General features: G+C 42.6%; 2 protein-coding genes across 6 annotated transcripts in view; one reads left to right on the top strand and one right to left on the bottom strand.

Moving 5' to 3' along the window:
• upf2 (UPF2 regulator of nonsense mediated mRNA decay) overlaps nt 1-4,117 on the top strand; it is a 24,517-nt gene extending 20,400 nt beyond the window's left edge. Inside the window, exons 21-22 of one of the 4 annotated variants that reach the window (XM_080420772.1) lie at nt 584-704; nt 2,741-4,117. In XM_080420772.1, the coding sequence (XP_080276898.1) occupies nt 584-704; nt 2,741-2,747 (128 nt within the window). In that variant the 3' untranslated portion in view covers nt 2,748-4,117. Of the gene's footprint in view, nt 1-583; nt 1,686-2,737 lie in introns of those variants that run through there. The other 3 variants (XM_080420771.1, XM_080420770.1, XM_080420773.1) reach the window with 3 other exon arrangements.
• Nucleotides 4,118-5,081: 964 nt separating this feature from the next.
• proser2 (proline and serine rich 2) lies at nt 5,082-13,985 on the bottom strand. 2 transcript variants are annotated; one of them, XR_013932664.1, is made up of 5 exons: nt 13,796-13,985; nt 12,335-12,542; nt 8,936-9,278; nt 5,607-8,804; nt 5,082-5,479 (listed from the first exon to the last, which is right to left on the bottom strand). XR_013932664.1 is itself a non-coding variant. In XM_080421724.1 (4 exons), exons 2-4 carry the CDS (start codon nt 12,404-12,406, stop codon nt 7,330-7,332), a joined length of 1,890 nt encoding a protein of 629 aa, XP_080277850.1. In that variant the 5' UTR covers nt 12,407-12,542; nt 13,796-13,985; the 3' UTR covers nt 5,082-7,329. The 2 variants fall into 2 exon arrangements, 1 of the variants encoding a protein (XP_080277850.1); XM_080421724.1 differs by having other exon boundaries at nt 5,082-8,804.
• Nucleotides 13,986-14,676: the final 691 nt, after the last annotated feature.

Raw genomic sequence — 14,676 nt, 5'->3', positions numbered from 1 at the left:
TTACTTAACACCCTTTTCAATTACACAAAAATCTGTAATGGGTTACCAATTTGATGTCGGGTACAGTAGCCGGGGCGATTGTCCGTTGTTCTGCATAGCACTACATGTCCAGTGGAATTAAACCAAATTCTTCCCTTGCCACACTATGAGAGTAGGGTTTAAAAGCACAGGGAAATGGTGAAACAAAAAATTAGGATATTGGAGCTTCATTGTATTATTGGAGCACTGAAACAAGCTAAAGCCCATCAAGCAGTAGCCTGGCATGGCCAGACTATTATCACTGCGTAGATATAAGTCTGTAATCTCTGTGTGGAACCTGCATTTCCATGGGGCGTATTAAAAAAGCGAAATCCAGTCACAACCGAGCGGGGCCAGACTAATCTGCCGAGGGCTTAAACATTTTTTTGCACCGGCAGATTGGTCTGGTTTCCAGGCTAGTGTCGGCAATGAACGCAGCATGAGGGCTGTTTTGACATCAAGTGAAAACACTGATGGGCCTCTGGGAGTATTGTCAAGGGAGAAAAGAAGTTAACAAATGGGATGAAAATGTGGTTTCTATTGTGGTTTTGTGTGTGTGTTACAGAGATGATGCAGTCTCTGGCCCAGCGTCCAGCGCAGGCTAACACTAACCGGGAGCGCAGACCTCGCTACCAGCATCCGAAGGGTGCTCCCAATGCTGACCTCATCTTCAAAACGGGAGGAAGGTGAGCCTCCCTGCCTCACACCTTCAGCCCGGGGGCCACACAGGAAGACACATGCAAAACACATAATGATGCGTTAAATGAGTACAGGCACCAAGTAGAATGCCCATTAACTCTCCAGCATTGGTGTCTCTCTGAACAGAATACTTGATGAAAAGCAGGCAAGAGATGAAAGACATAAGAAGCAAGACAGACAAGAGAGACAAGACAGACAAGACAAGAAAGAGAGACAATAAAGCGGCAAAGAAGAGCTGGCTAGGGTCAGCAAAATAAAGTGAACCCGTGTTTGACACAAAGAACTTTCATCTGACCAAGTCGTAGTGTGTGTGTGTGTGCGTGCGTGCATATTCAAAGCCCCACTAAAGACTGTAATGTGAAGGCACCGGGTGGTAGGGAAAGAGTTCAGATAGTGATTTGAAATATTTGTTTGTGGAGGACACCCACTTCATTTCTTGTGTGTGTGCTAATTTGTTTTAACTTAAATGTGTTCTGCTTTGCAGGTGCTAAGCATTTCATGTGAGATGAAATTTTCTTGGAAAAAACACTGGGGGAAAATATATATATAAAAAAAAGTTGGAAATAAAGTTGAAATTTCTATTTTCTTTACATTGAAACCAGCTTGTATGTCTTTCTTGTTTCTATATGGAAGAATCCATTCAGTACGGTGTGTGTTCAGGAAGAGTCCTGGTACTTTATTTGTTGCCTATTTTGTCTACTGGCATCGGTGATATTGGTGATGGTGACCCATTCATTTATTTTGTTGCACTAGAGTACCTCCATCAAGGGTAACGAAGACAGACATTTCACCTTCACAAAATTCAGTAACATGACTTTTTTTTCCAGTCCAATTTGTTTCCATTGTTTATTTGCTTAAAGGAGAATTCCGGACATTTTAAGTGTTATCTTTGATGTGTCGTTACTCACCTACCGACGTAAAAAGTGGCATTGTTTTTTTCCAGAGATTCCCCTGTCGTAATTTTTTCAACCCGGTAACGCCGAACGATTTAACACTGGTTGCTTGTTTCTCTACCTGGCAACACCAAGTTGCCAGGTTCTGGAAAGAAACAAGCAACCAGTGTTAAATCGTTCGGCGTTACCGGTAGCCTCTCAGGAACTTTCAGCGCATGTTTGACTATCATGAGACTCTACAATGAGTAGTAGTAGAGAATAAAATAACTTTGCATCGGTTATAATAGACGACTTTCCCTAAGCCACGCGCTCCCATTATGACAACGGAGGGGGTTGAAAAAATTACGACAGGGGAATCTCTGGAAAAAAACAATGCCACTTTTTACGTCGGTAGGTGAGTAACGACACATCAAAGATAACACTTAAAATGTCCGGAATTCTCCTTTAAAGTGTGATTTTTGAAACCGGTTTTAACACGTGATGAGATTGAATGAAATGGCTTCTTCTGGTCACCCGATCATAGCACAGAAGCAATAAAGATCTACAAACGACAATATTTGGACTTGGTATGGTGGTTAGTTAGCTTTACAACCCCAGCTTCAACCAAGAGTTCAACATCACTTTAACCCATTCAATCCGGGAACACATACTGTGTCATTTTAGATGTTTAGCTATAACCATTATTTTATACTTTGGGGCTATAAAAAAATTGCAGATCTACAAGCTCGTAGTTGTGGCACTGAGTGGCACTGAGTGCCGCACTACGAGCTTGTAGATCTGCCATAAATATATATTTTTTAAATCGTGAAAATGTGTGCAAATCTTTTGAATATATGTTTTTTAAAGGGATTTTTTTAAAACTCAAATCTTTGCTTCTGGGGATTCTACAAACGTTTTTTTATGTTGCTATAATAATATGGTTCTCAAACTTTTTTTCATGTCAAGGACCACCTAAAATGATATGTATTTGTCCATGGACCAAGATAGACCAAGCAAAGATTTGAGTTCAAATTGATCTTAATCGGTTAAACACAATTCAGAGAAGGGGATGTGAATTGATATAGGACATAAGGAGTAGTGCTTAGGAAGGCTTCCTCTCTGCAGTAACATCCTGCTCTTTCCTCCAGGAGACGCTGACCGGAGACTGGCCCAGGGCGTGCGTGAGAAAGAGAGAGAGAGAGAGAGAGAGAGAGAGAACGAAAGAGTGGAGGGGGGACCGGTCTCATCTGAATGGGGAACGAGTCCACCAGATGCCCACACCGATGCCAGTGCAGTCCCTCGCACCTATCTGTCCCCCTCCCCGTGGCAGGAGAAAGAGGAGGAGAAGGGAGCGGGGGCATCCCCTCACCCATAGCGAAGAGGCTCAGACAGACAGACAGACAGACCCTTTTCTTTTGTCTGTTGCCTGAGATGATTCCAGCACAGTAGCACACAAGCAAAACACATCACCTGTCTGGACCGTAGAACAAACTACAGTACAAAGATCAGCAAACAGTTGCCCCGCCGGATACTGAGTGACGGATAGACAGGCATGCAGGCAGGCAGGCAGTCAGGCAGGGAGAGAGGCATCGGGATTTACCGTCACCAGTCCTCAAGCGTGCATAGCATAAGGATGTGGAATGGTTTCTCATGTTCGATCACAGAGTTAAGTGAAGGAATGAACTGTGAGTGTGTGTGTGTGTGTGTGTGTGTGTGTGTGAGTGTGAGAGAAAGGGTAGTAGGGGATAAAGGGTACTTGACATCCCTAGTGATTTTTGACTCTCACACTGCTGGAAACTCATCTGTTGTTGTGCAGACTTCTTTTCTCTATCTAGTTAAATCACACACCGTTGAAAAGGCAGCGCTGAGGCGGTCATTTATACTTTGTCGTATGACCACGGAGCTTGCTGAAAATATTCATAACATTTTAAGGTGAAAATCAGTTTTTCAATGAGTGACGTGGCCATACGTTTTAAGTGTAAAGTTGGCCATAAGGAGGATGAGAAGGTTCTGATAGGGTCGTCCACTGAAGGTCAAGGTCATGGGGCGGTATGGAGGAAGGCGGAATGGATTACCACTCCTGGCCCCATTGGAACTTCTAACTCTGGTGACAACCCTGTCCTGGGTGAAGCAGTCAGCAGACCCATGTCAACCTACCTGTGTTTCATGAAAATATAATATATAACTGGAGAAACGTATTCATTTATTTTTTCAGCATTTAGCCCTTTAGATTACTTGGTTTCACATTAGGGCGCATCAAATATTTTGGGCAATATACAGTTTTTTTTTTGTTGATTTGGATTTGTGTTATAACGTGGTAAAAGTGCATAAGATCCTTATCTGTGTGTCTGAGAGTCATGTTTAGTTTAGTGAGGGCAGTGACTATATCCTGTTTGATTATTTTCGTCTGTTAAACCTATGGATAGATATACTCTGTGTTCTGTTGCATGGGCCTTTTCTGCACCAGCTCTGTAAGCCAATCTCTGCCTATGTTGTAGTAAAGTGTCCAATGGTGACTTTAGTCTATACTTTGTGTCTGTGTTTTTTAAAATGCAACAGTCCACATGTCATATTTTGCCCCACTGTGCAACCAAACCTTCTTTTGGTTTTGTGTTTTCACGCTCACATACAGTAGGATATTAGGTTATTAAATATACAACTGAGTTGAGAAAACGGGCATCAATGCCTTTATCATGTAGCCTGGTAAACCACCCGGTCGCGGAAACTAACATTTCATTTGATCAAACCACCCCGGTCACAGAAATCACATTTCATATCATGTATGCAACAGCAGAGATCTACAGGGGGGGCGGGGGTTGTAACTTCTGTGCCCTTGTGAGCAATCAAGAGGGTGTGTCTGTTTCTATGTAATTACATGGCCCCAAACATCCTAATTTCCTCACTTCCTGTCTGAGTGTCTCAAACAACAAGTATGAAGTACAGTTAACATGCACTATGGAGTATACTCGACACGCTTGAGAAATCTTGAATAACTTACTATAGCATCAGTTGCCCTCGCTCATTCCCAGAATATGTCTCACATATCCTCAAACTCTCCCTTGTCCCCCATCCCACCCCACCCATTCTGAAATGGTCTTTATTCTATTCTGGACTACAGTATGCTTCTATGAAAGGAGAGGTGGTGGTCGTTGCAACCCAAGGCCACTATAAGTAGCTATGTCGAAATGAAGCCTGCATGTGTAGCCAAGTAGTAAGCTTTAAATAGATGGGGACAGTCATAGCAGACCTGTCGTGCCCATACACTGATGTCAGCTTACAATACAATTCTGTGTCTTCCTAATTTAAAATTATATTTTGAAAGTAGAAAGCTAGAGGATCTTTCGAACCATTTTTCACCACAGAGAAAAGCTGGTCAGGTAATCGTTTTTGTTGTTGCAGCTTCGGAGTAATATTTCCCCAGCTTGGTGAATCATTAAACATAATCTACACATTGTTTGCATTCCATAGTCAAGTGAAAAATAACAAGTCAAATTAGAAAGGAGTAGTTTTCTCTTTAATTACTGATCAATATTTAACAGATGGATTTAGGAGAGTACATTTATAATGGGTGTTAAGAATTAAGAAAACAAAACGGGTTACCAGGCTATTGTATGATGGCAAGTTTTGTTAAGTGATTAATCTTATGTCATTCATGTCAAAGATACATCTTGTCTCATCCTGCATGGGTCTAGTTGTGTGGATACATTTCCCTGTGAGTTTGTATTTATACTGTATGTGTCCATCACTGGATACTTCAAAATTACTGTAGATTAACTACAAAAACCGGAGTTTGTAAACAAAAGACACACGCACACACACGCACAAAATCATACTGACATGTAACACAGTCATGTGATACAAAAGATACTTCAAAAGTTACTGTAGAATACCTACAGAGGCCGGAGTCTGGCTAAAACCACAAGACTAATGCACCTTGTATTCTAACACACACACACACACACACACACACAAATTCTTACTGATACAAAAGATACTTCAAAAGTTACTGTAGAATACCTACAGAGGCCGGAGTCTGGCTAAAACCAGAAGACTAATGCACATTGTCTTCTAACACACACACACAAAATCATACTGACATGTAACACAGTCATGTGAAACAAAAGATACTTCAAAAGTTACTGTAGAATACCTACAGAGGCCGGAGTCTGGCTAAAACCAAAAGACAAATGCACATGGTCTAACACAAGTACACATAAATGTGTTTAAACAGAAACACACTCACAGGGTTTTATACAAGCAAGTGAACAACAGGCAGAGTTTATGATGACAGTTAAATAGCACGCTTCAATGCATGAACAGCGTAGTCAACAGTGCCAACAAAAAAAAAAGAGTATCTTCATGTGTATTTCTAAACTCTTGTGGTTTTAGTGTTTGTGTGTTGTACAATGCCTGTGCTCACCCGTCATTACAGAGTTTTTCAGTTTTTCCTCATCTCCCATATTCCATCTGTATAGTAAAAGTAGTAAAAGTAAAAGTCATACCCACAAGTCATTCCGCAGTCTGTGGTTTGGTGTGGGAGGCTTGGGCACGAAGTATAAATATCCTTCAGCCAACTCTGTAGTTATCACAGTTCAGCCTTGCGCTCCTTCCAAGAAACTCCAGACTGAGCTCTTTTAACTAACTTAGCATTATATCTGTGTCATTCTAGGACACTGAATTCTGTTCGGAAACAAAAGTTATATTCCTGTACAATTAATAACTCACTATCATTGTTGTAAACTATCTCATCATTTGATGTGTCCTTCATCGGACAATCACGTAAAGTCACAGTGTGTATAAGAAAGCACATACCTCTTTATGATTACCATATCACGTAAATGTTTCATGCTTTCTAGAAAAGTGCCTTCACAACTGTTCTTTCTCCTAAAGCACTGAACAGCTGTGACACAAAATACACAAAAAATACAACCTCGTAGCTGCTGACAACAATGCCCTTCAAACCAACAATGCCCAAGTCAGTGAACAACTGACGATACAAATAAAGAAGAGGCCTTTCATGTAACAAATATATAATAGACTTCACAGCCTGTTTACGTACTTAATTTCACCTTGTCAACAGGTCCTATTAAAGTGATATGATAATGCATACATACTGTATATACATATATATATACACTGTACATACATATATATATATATGTACAGTATATAGAATAAATTGGAGAGGAAGTAAATCAGTTTTCATTCCAGGGGCCCTATTTTCGCAGGTGCCTTACCCATTTTTTAAAACATTTTCAAATAGTTCAACTAGCCGATCTACATCGACACGTTGTGAGCTTGTAGATCGGCTAGTTGAACTATTTGAAAATGTTTTTTAAAATAGTAAAGAAAATGGCAAAGAAGTTTAGGAATAATGGGTAAGGCACCGGCGAAAATAGGGCCCCAGTTGTTTTAGCTCCTTTGCCAACAGTGTGTAGCTTTTGTCACCATGCCAAGACAGTTGGAGAGAGCCCAGTGTGTGTGTACAGCAACCAAACCATGTCATACTCGTTTGTCCACGTTCTCTGTTGGCCAGGAACTAAGAACTGGCTGTGTTAGTGTCAAATAAGATCCGGCTCCATTCCTCTCTAAATGTAGGTCTCTCCTCCCACCACGCCTCGTGTACACACACGCACACACACACGCACGCACGCACACACACACGGAAACTTCCCAGACGCCAGCAACCAGACTCAGGAGATTCAGGCTCTACAGGAGAGGGGAGTGCAGACTTCCACAGTTAGCAAGTATCTTTCAGTAGCCCCAGTTTTCTTAGGGCTTCTCTGCGTGACTCGTCTGTTGCTCCGCGTCCAGAGAATTGCACAGTGATGCCCTGTGAGCGGAACGCCGCTGGTTTGGAGACGGACCTTCGTCTGGGCTCTGGGGAAGGCGGCCGCCCCGCTGCTTTCTGGGGGCTGAGAGGGCCATGGAAGGAGCGGTTAGGTCTTGGGGCAGGGCTGGGGGCAGGAGCTTTGGGGGTCCTTCCTAGGCTGTGTGAAGTGGGATTTGAGCTGCGGGAGGGCGTTATGCTCCGTGTCTTCCCTCCATAACTGTTGAGCTCGTAGGGTAGCATTTCTGGTTTGACTTGGGCAGTGGTTGGTGATGATGGAACTCTGCTCTTGTCAATGTGAGAGCTGAGGATGTCTGGGAGGTCACTCCTGGTTATGGATACAGGGGCAGGGGCAGTGGTAGGGGTGGTAGGGGTCATTACCTTGGACTTTCCTCCATAACTGTTAAAGTCACTGGGAGTGGCCATTACCGATGGGTGGGCCATGCTGTCATGGCTGCCTGCAGTGACTGAAGGCTCACTCTTGTTCGATGCAGAGGGATTCACCTCGATGGTTTTCCCTCCGTAGGTGTTGAAGTCCAATGAGGCCACTTCAGGCGGCGGTGGAGGCCAGCTTTCAGCCGGAGGTGGATGGTAGGTGCTTTGAGTGACTGTTGTCGGAGGTGAGGGGTTTGCCTTGATGGTTTTATCACCAGGACTGCTGATGGGATCAGGTAGCACCGTTTCTGGTCTCGTCTCAGCAATAGTCTGGCTTGGAGGTGGGGTGGGAATGGCTGGAATTGGGGAATTCAAGCTGGTTCCTGTATCTGTGGTGGAGAAGATGGGGGTGGTACCACTGTCTACCACTGACATGGCACGGTTTCTGTTCAGTCCCAGCTTAGATAGTGCCTCCATCCTGGACTTGCCTGGAGTGGGATCCCTGAAAGACACGCTGCGAGTGGGAACGTTCCGACCCTTCTCCGGAGACACGTCCTCTTCCAGAGGGTGACACGTCCCTGTCAGGTTGGAGAGCATCTGTTCCCGCCTCTCATGGATGTTCACGTTAGCCAGTGATTGATTGTGGGACTCCTTGCTACCAAGCATCACACTGATGTTGCTGGGGAACCGGCTGGGCTTGGTGAAGGTAGGTGGGCCCTGTTTAGAGGGGTGATCAATGCAGCTTGATGATTTATCGAAGTCCGAGCTCCGACGGCGGAGAATGGCTGAGGGGTGCAAATTAGTGGGTCCACTTCCCTGGTTCTCAGCTATCTTCTGGGCGATCATGACTGGAGTGGGGACACTGCCAGGCGGGTGGTAAGAAAGGCTATCTGGCGCGTAGCTGCTATTGGGTAGGGGGGGGTTGTACTCCGAAGGCAACGTGTCCATCAGATCACGTTTAGACCTCACCTCAAAGTGACTGTCAGGATGTCTCACCATACTCTGGAAATCTAGGAGAAAGTCACATTTTAAACATTAACTCCTCGAACATTCAATAATATCTGGGCAAAAACAACATATGTCATGCAGTTTTTTATGCATTGAGAAAATAGAGGCTGACTTAGGCTGGGTTCAGCAGTACCTGGCATTGTGGGAACAAAGGCAGGCCCTTTGGTCTGGACCAGGTCCGGCTCTGGTTGGACCAGGTCTATAATGTCCTGGTCTTTGGGACTCATATGTCTGTCTGCCATAGGTGGCAGAAAGCTGGGACCGGGGCTGGAAACGGAACTAGAACCTGGGATGGGACTAGATTCAGCAGGAAAAGAGGTCGGTCCATCCGCCTTGCTACTCGTCTGGGCAAGTACCGTTTCTTGTACTGATCTCTCCTCCTCGTTCAGACTCTCCTCCAGTGAGTCAATGGTCTCCTCAAAGAACTGGATGCACTCCTGCTCCTCTTGACTCAGGAACTGCAGTGCCTCATCTTCCTATCAGTGGCAATTAAAAAGCAAGAGTTTAGAACTACTTCACACCCAATGGACCTTTGTCACTCCTAAACAGGGGTAAACACAGCTTTTGATTAACCCATTCAATCCGGGAACGCATCTGTGTCAATTTAGATGTGAGCTATAACCATCATTTTATACTTAAGCTAGTCAAAAATAGCAGATATACAAGCTCATAGCTCATATGAGCTCATATGAGCTTATAGATCTGCTATTTTTGAAAAATTGTTAAAATTTGTGCAAATCTTTGTATATATATATATTCTTTTCAATCGAAAATTTTTACTCAAATCTTTGCTTCTGGGGGGTCTCTGGAACAAAATATTTTGAGATGGGTGTCATTTTGGGGGTCCTTGACATGAAACATTTCGAGAACCACTGATATAGAAATTCAGATTTTTTTCAGAATACAGTTAGGATTTAGAAGACATTTTGTAGAATCGGCCTCAGGTCTTAATGGGTTAACTCAAGAGTCAAGAAGGATTCATTTTTGTCACTTACTCATACACGTAATTCTGGGTGTGTTTCGTTTAGGTGTTTCTGTGTGCCAGCATGAAGTTATCTATACGGGAGGTGTCCATGCTGATACGCAGTAACACACCCAAGTTATTATTACTTTCATTTACCTATCTGCAAAAACTCCATTGTTTAATTTCAGAATCTGTTTGACATTTTTTGTGAAAAAACATATGCAGGGAGATTTAAAAAAAAGTATAAAATATAAGAGGATGCAACAAGTAAATACAAGTATAAAAATAGGAATATATGGTGAGACCACCAAGTGTGAACATGGCAGTAGATTATCCTCATCCTCATCAGTATTGATTAACATAATTAGTTGTGTTGGGCTGCAGGAATAGATCTTGTTCATTTTCTTCCCCTCATTAGATAATGAAAGGCACAGGGTGCGTTTCCATTACCTTTTCTATTCACAGGCTTGCTGAAAAACCTGTTTCAAACCATTGAGCTGACTTTCTCAGTACTGTAGGTGTGTGTGTGTGTGTGTGTGTGTGTGTGTGTGTGTGTGTGTGTGTGTGTGTGTGTGTGTGTGTGTGTGTGTGTGTGTGTGTGTGTGTGTGTGTGTGACACAGACAGAACACAGGGCTGTTTGTTTCTGCAACCCAGCCCAAACGTCTCTCTCTACCCACCCTGTCTTTGGCTCAAATGCCCCCTCTCTCTCCTAAGAGAGGGGGGCTAAACCTCGAATGCCCCTCCCTCCTCAACCCCTCTCTCCATCTTAATGCCTAACCCACATTGCTACCTGTCCTTCACACAGCACAGCCTCAGAACACAACACAATGGGGTATCCAGTAACAGCAGTGCCGTGATGCCGGCCGTCAAGGCTGCTGGGTGACTATTGATTATTACACAGTAACCTGAGGTATTTCTCAAAGCAGGTCGAGCTTAGTCCACCTATCTAAATAGAACCCACTGAAGGAAATAGGTACCCCCCACCCCAACCTCCAGTGATGTCATTATCACTGTTGCAAAGGCCCTCAAGAGCACAGTGGAGTGCCAATTGATACCACACTCAACTAGTTATGTACCAGCTGAGGTTTATGATAATAATCAACTGATTAGAACAGGTGTGCTGCCTCAGAGGCTAAGAATTCTCAGTCTGACTTTCCACACATTAGGAGGAAGCCTAAACTGACTTACTCCAGACCCAAACCTGTTCCTTTTTGTGTGCGTCAATGACGATCAGTGAGTGTTCAGTGCTATATTTGTTTGGTTTAATGTTGATCAGCAGAGATGTGCTTTATGTTAAAGTCAAGTCATAAGTTATGTTTGTGTTGAGCCTAATTGTTTGGTTAATGGGAAACAGACTATGTGCTACTGCATTTATTTCCTTTGTGTGATGATGAATGTACTATTTTCCTCTATAATTATGATATGGTATTTTATGTTATGATTCCTAAAATCTATACTGTATGCATTCATTTCCTTTCTTTAGACCACACATACCCCTACTATTGCCATGTTCCTGTCCTGTTACTGTGCTGCTGCATATAATAAGTAAAGTTTAAACTGAAGACTGCATCCGAGTGTTTTGTGTGGACACACCAAAGCGAACACTGCCAACCATGAACCATTACATGCAGTCCTTTCCTTCCCTTCACTATCCCTATTTTACAATCACATTAGTTTATATAAGCCCTATTTTGACGAAATATGGCAATTACAAGCTTATGAGCAAAGGTGCTTACAAACGTACAGGCACTCATGACATGACATGTCATGCACAAAGTGACAGAACAAGGTACAACAATGTGCTGACTTGGTGACATACTGGTGTTATTACAATTACACAGCAGCCAGCAAACAAATGGAGCATGCTTATTTGTGCTATTTTAAGGTAATGACCTTCATTTTGTGGTTAACTTGGCAAACAGGTGGCAGGAGAGCTCGCAGGTGACAAGGCACGGCTACACATGGGTTTGTTGCGCTTTAAGGATAATTTATGCATCGTTGTGTCACTCGTCAAAAATAACTGATTTTCAACCCAAAATTGTTGTTTTCAGCAAGACACACAGCTGTACAACAAAGAAGGCTTTACATTAGCCATAACTCAGAGCTACAATGACACCTGACAACACCCTGCCGAAACCAATAGGATATATGACTGTTTCAGTAACAATGAATGATGTATTGTAGAGTGCACCGAGAGACCCGAGAAAACTGCAGCTTAACCGGTCCGACTCATGTTGTGCATTCGTGAATGAATGTCATCCTCTAGGCATGCAAAAGGATTAAGTTGTTAAGCCTGTGTAAATTCTATGTGTCAGTAAGGACTGCTGGTGTTGTATAAACAATGCACTGCTCAGTCATGGGTGATGTACTCTATAGTCAGTGCTGAACAATAAGCATTACATTATTGTTACAGACATAATGAGAAATCATTATATGAAATAATCAACCAAAACCATTGATTGCAAATCAAATCTCCTTTTAATGAAATGGAGATGAAAGAGGCTTAAATATTGACTCTAGATGCAAAGTCAATAAATCATTAACCTCAGCGGTTTTCTCATACTCACACTCGACCTAGAGTTTGCACCTCCGTTGACTCTGAAGTGGAGTTGAGGGTTGGTCTGCAGGTGGATGTCCATGGTTGACGGGTCAGAGGTCAGCTGGCCTGTGGATATCTCATGGACAGTCCAGTGCTCCTGAGTGGTCTTTGGAGAAACCCAGCAGTGAATCTGGCCTCACTCTGAAGAACCATCTAATCTCTTATCAACCTCGAGTCTGGAAAACCAAGGAAGAATGGCATTTCATAGTTTTGATTTCATTTTAATTTAAAAAAGTAAAATAAAATAAATGTATTATTGTAGACTGGCTCTAATTTAAGTTTTGTGGAGAGAAGGCACAATGAGCAGCACAATATCCGTACACATATTGCATGGGCCTAATCAGCAAATGTGAGGCCAGATAACTGTCATCTGTATGTTATGCAAACACAAACTGTGAATTCCAACTGACACTCAACTTAAAGATGCTTCAAGGTCATGAACCCAGGGGAAGATGTTTCCCTCAAAATAAGATGTAAAAGCCATTCATTCACAATATGAAGTGCATCCATTTCGTCTGACAGATTGTAGGCGATATTTTGCTAGTTAGTTAGGTTATACTTGTATTTCCTGTCACCCCTGAATATCATAAGTCATAACACAGGGCTGTTAGACGAGTTATACTGTTTGTAAAGGACGAAAACAGCTCGAGCCATGGCTCACACGACGGTCGTCTGTCACGACCGTCATAGCGAAACTTCAACCTGGTGTTTGCACGTTCTCCCTTTTTGGCCCGTACATCTACATTAACGTTCAGATTTCAAATATGAAGTACTTGCCCCATGGCCATGGATGTTAAAATTATTTACGGGTCCACAGAAGTACACGTATATTCCGTATTGTTCAATAAAAGGCATTTTAATCCAATCGGTGGCCATTGTCTTTTCGCCATAATGCTTTCAACTACGCGACCCTATCGGTTGGGAGGTGTATTGCACCCAGATACACCATGATACATTATGACAGAAAATAGCCACCGATAGCCAATTGCTTTTTTATTGAACAATACGGAAGATACGGGTACTTCTGAGGGCCCGTACATAATTTTAACATCCATGGCCATAGGTAAGCACTTCATGTTTGAAATCTGAACGTTTATGTAGATGTACGGGCCAAAAACGGAGAACGTGCAAACACCAGGTTGAAGTTTCGTCATGACTGTCATGATATATGACAGTCATGTTTCAGGGTTAGAAACGGCTCCAACAGGTGGTGATACTGATTGGAACCAACTAATCTCAATCGAGCGTGATCTGTTGATAAAACAGATGATCTGTTGATAAAAGAATGACACGTCTAAAGAAAATATGCAATTTTACAGTTACAGTTGAGTAGACCTCTCATTTTGTTAAAATGTCTAAACATTTGAAAGGTAAGTCAGTGCGTTCAGTATCATTTTTTTTTTACTATTAAATGACTCAAATGCCTTACCCAACAGTTCTTCAATAACGGCATCCCTGTCCGAACGATGGATCATACATCATTAACATCAATTATGTGTAGCCTACAAGAACAATGCGTTATTCGCCTTTATTCTAAAAAGAAGAAAAAAACTGATCTAAAAACAGTCCTGCTGCTGCGATCCAGTAGATCTGTGCATGGCGAGCTCCTTGTGCGTAATGTGAACAGTGTCTCTGGTCCAGTTCAACTGGAGTGGGTTGAACTCCACCCAACCCTAGTGGAAAGGGGCTGGCTTCATTCAGGTGTGAGAATATTGCAGTTGAGCAGTGGTGTAAAGTAACTGAGTAAATGTACTTAAGTACAATTTTGAAGTATTTTTTACTTTAATGGAGTATCTCCAATTTTCAATACTTTTACTCCACTACATCTCAGAGGAAAATATTGTACTTTTTACTCCACTACAATTATTTGAAAACTTTAGTTACTTGTTACTTTGTAGATGTATAGATTATTAAAACAAAACACACTGAGTAGCCTACTTTTCCCACCACTGCAGTTGAGCAACCAGAAAAAGCTTATTCGAGCGAGTCCCAATAAAATATTGAATACAGGTGAAAATGAATATTGCCAGATCCCGTGGAATCAATGTGCATGTTTACCAACAGCATTGCTGTGGTCACACAGGCTACACAAATCTAACATTAGGCCTACATACGCATGTATACACACACACACACACACACACACACACACACACACACACACACACACACACACACACACACACACACACACACACACACACACACACACACACACACACACACACACACACACACACACACACACACACACACACACACACACACAGGCTTCTGTGGGTCTGTGGCAGTGACAATTCTATTGGGAGG

The sequence above is a fragment of the Gymnoscopelus braueri genome, assembly GCF_963280865.1.
Source record: "Gymnoscopelus braueri genome assembly, chromosome: 23".
Lineage (NCBI taxonomy): Eukaryota > Metazoa > Chordata > Actinopteri > Myctophiformes > Myctophidae > Gymnoscopelus > Gymnoscopelus braueri.
The sequence above is the reverse complement of the archived record's forward strand: the minus strand, read 5'-3'. Positions and strand labels throughout refer to the sequence as shown.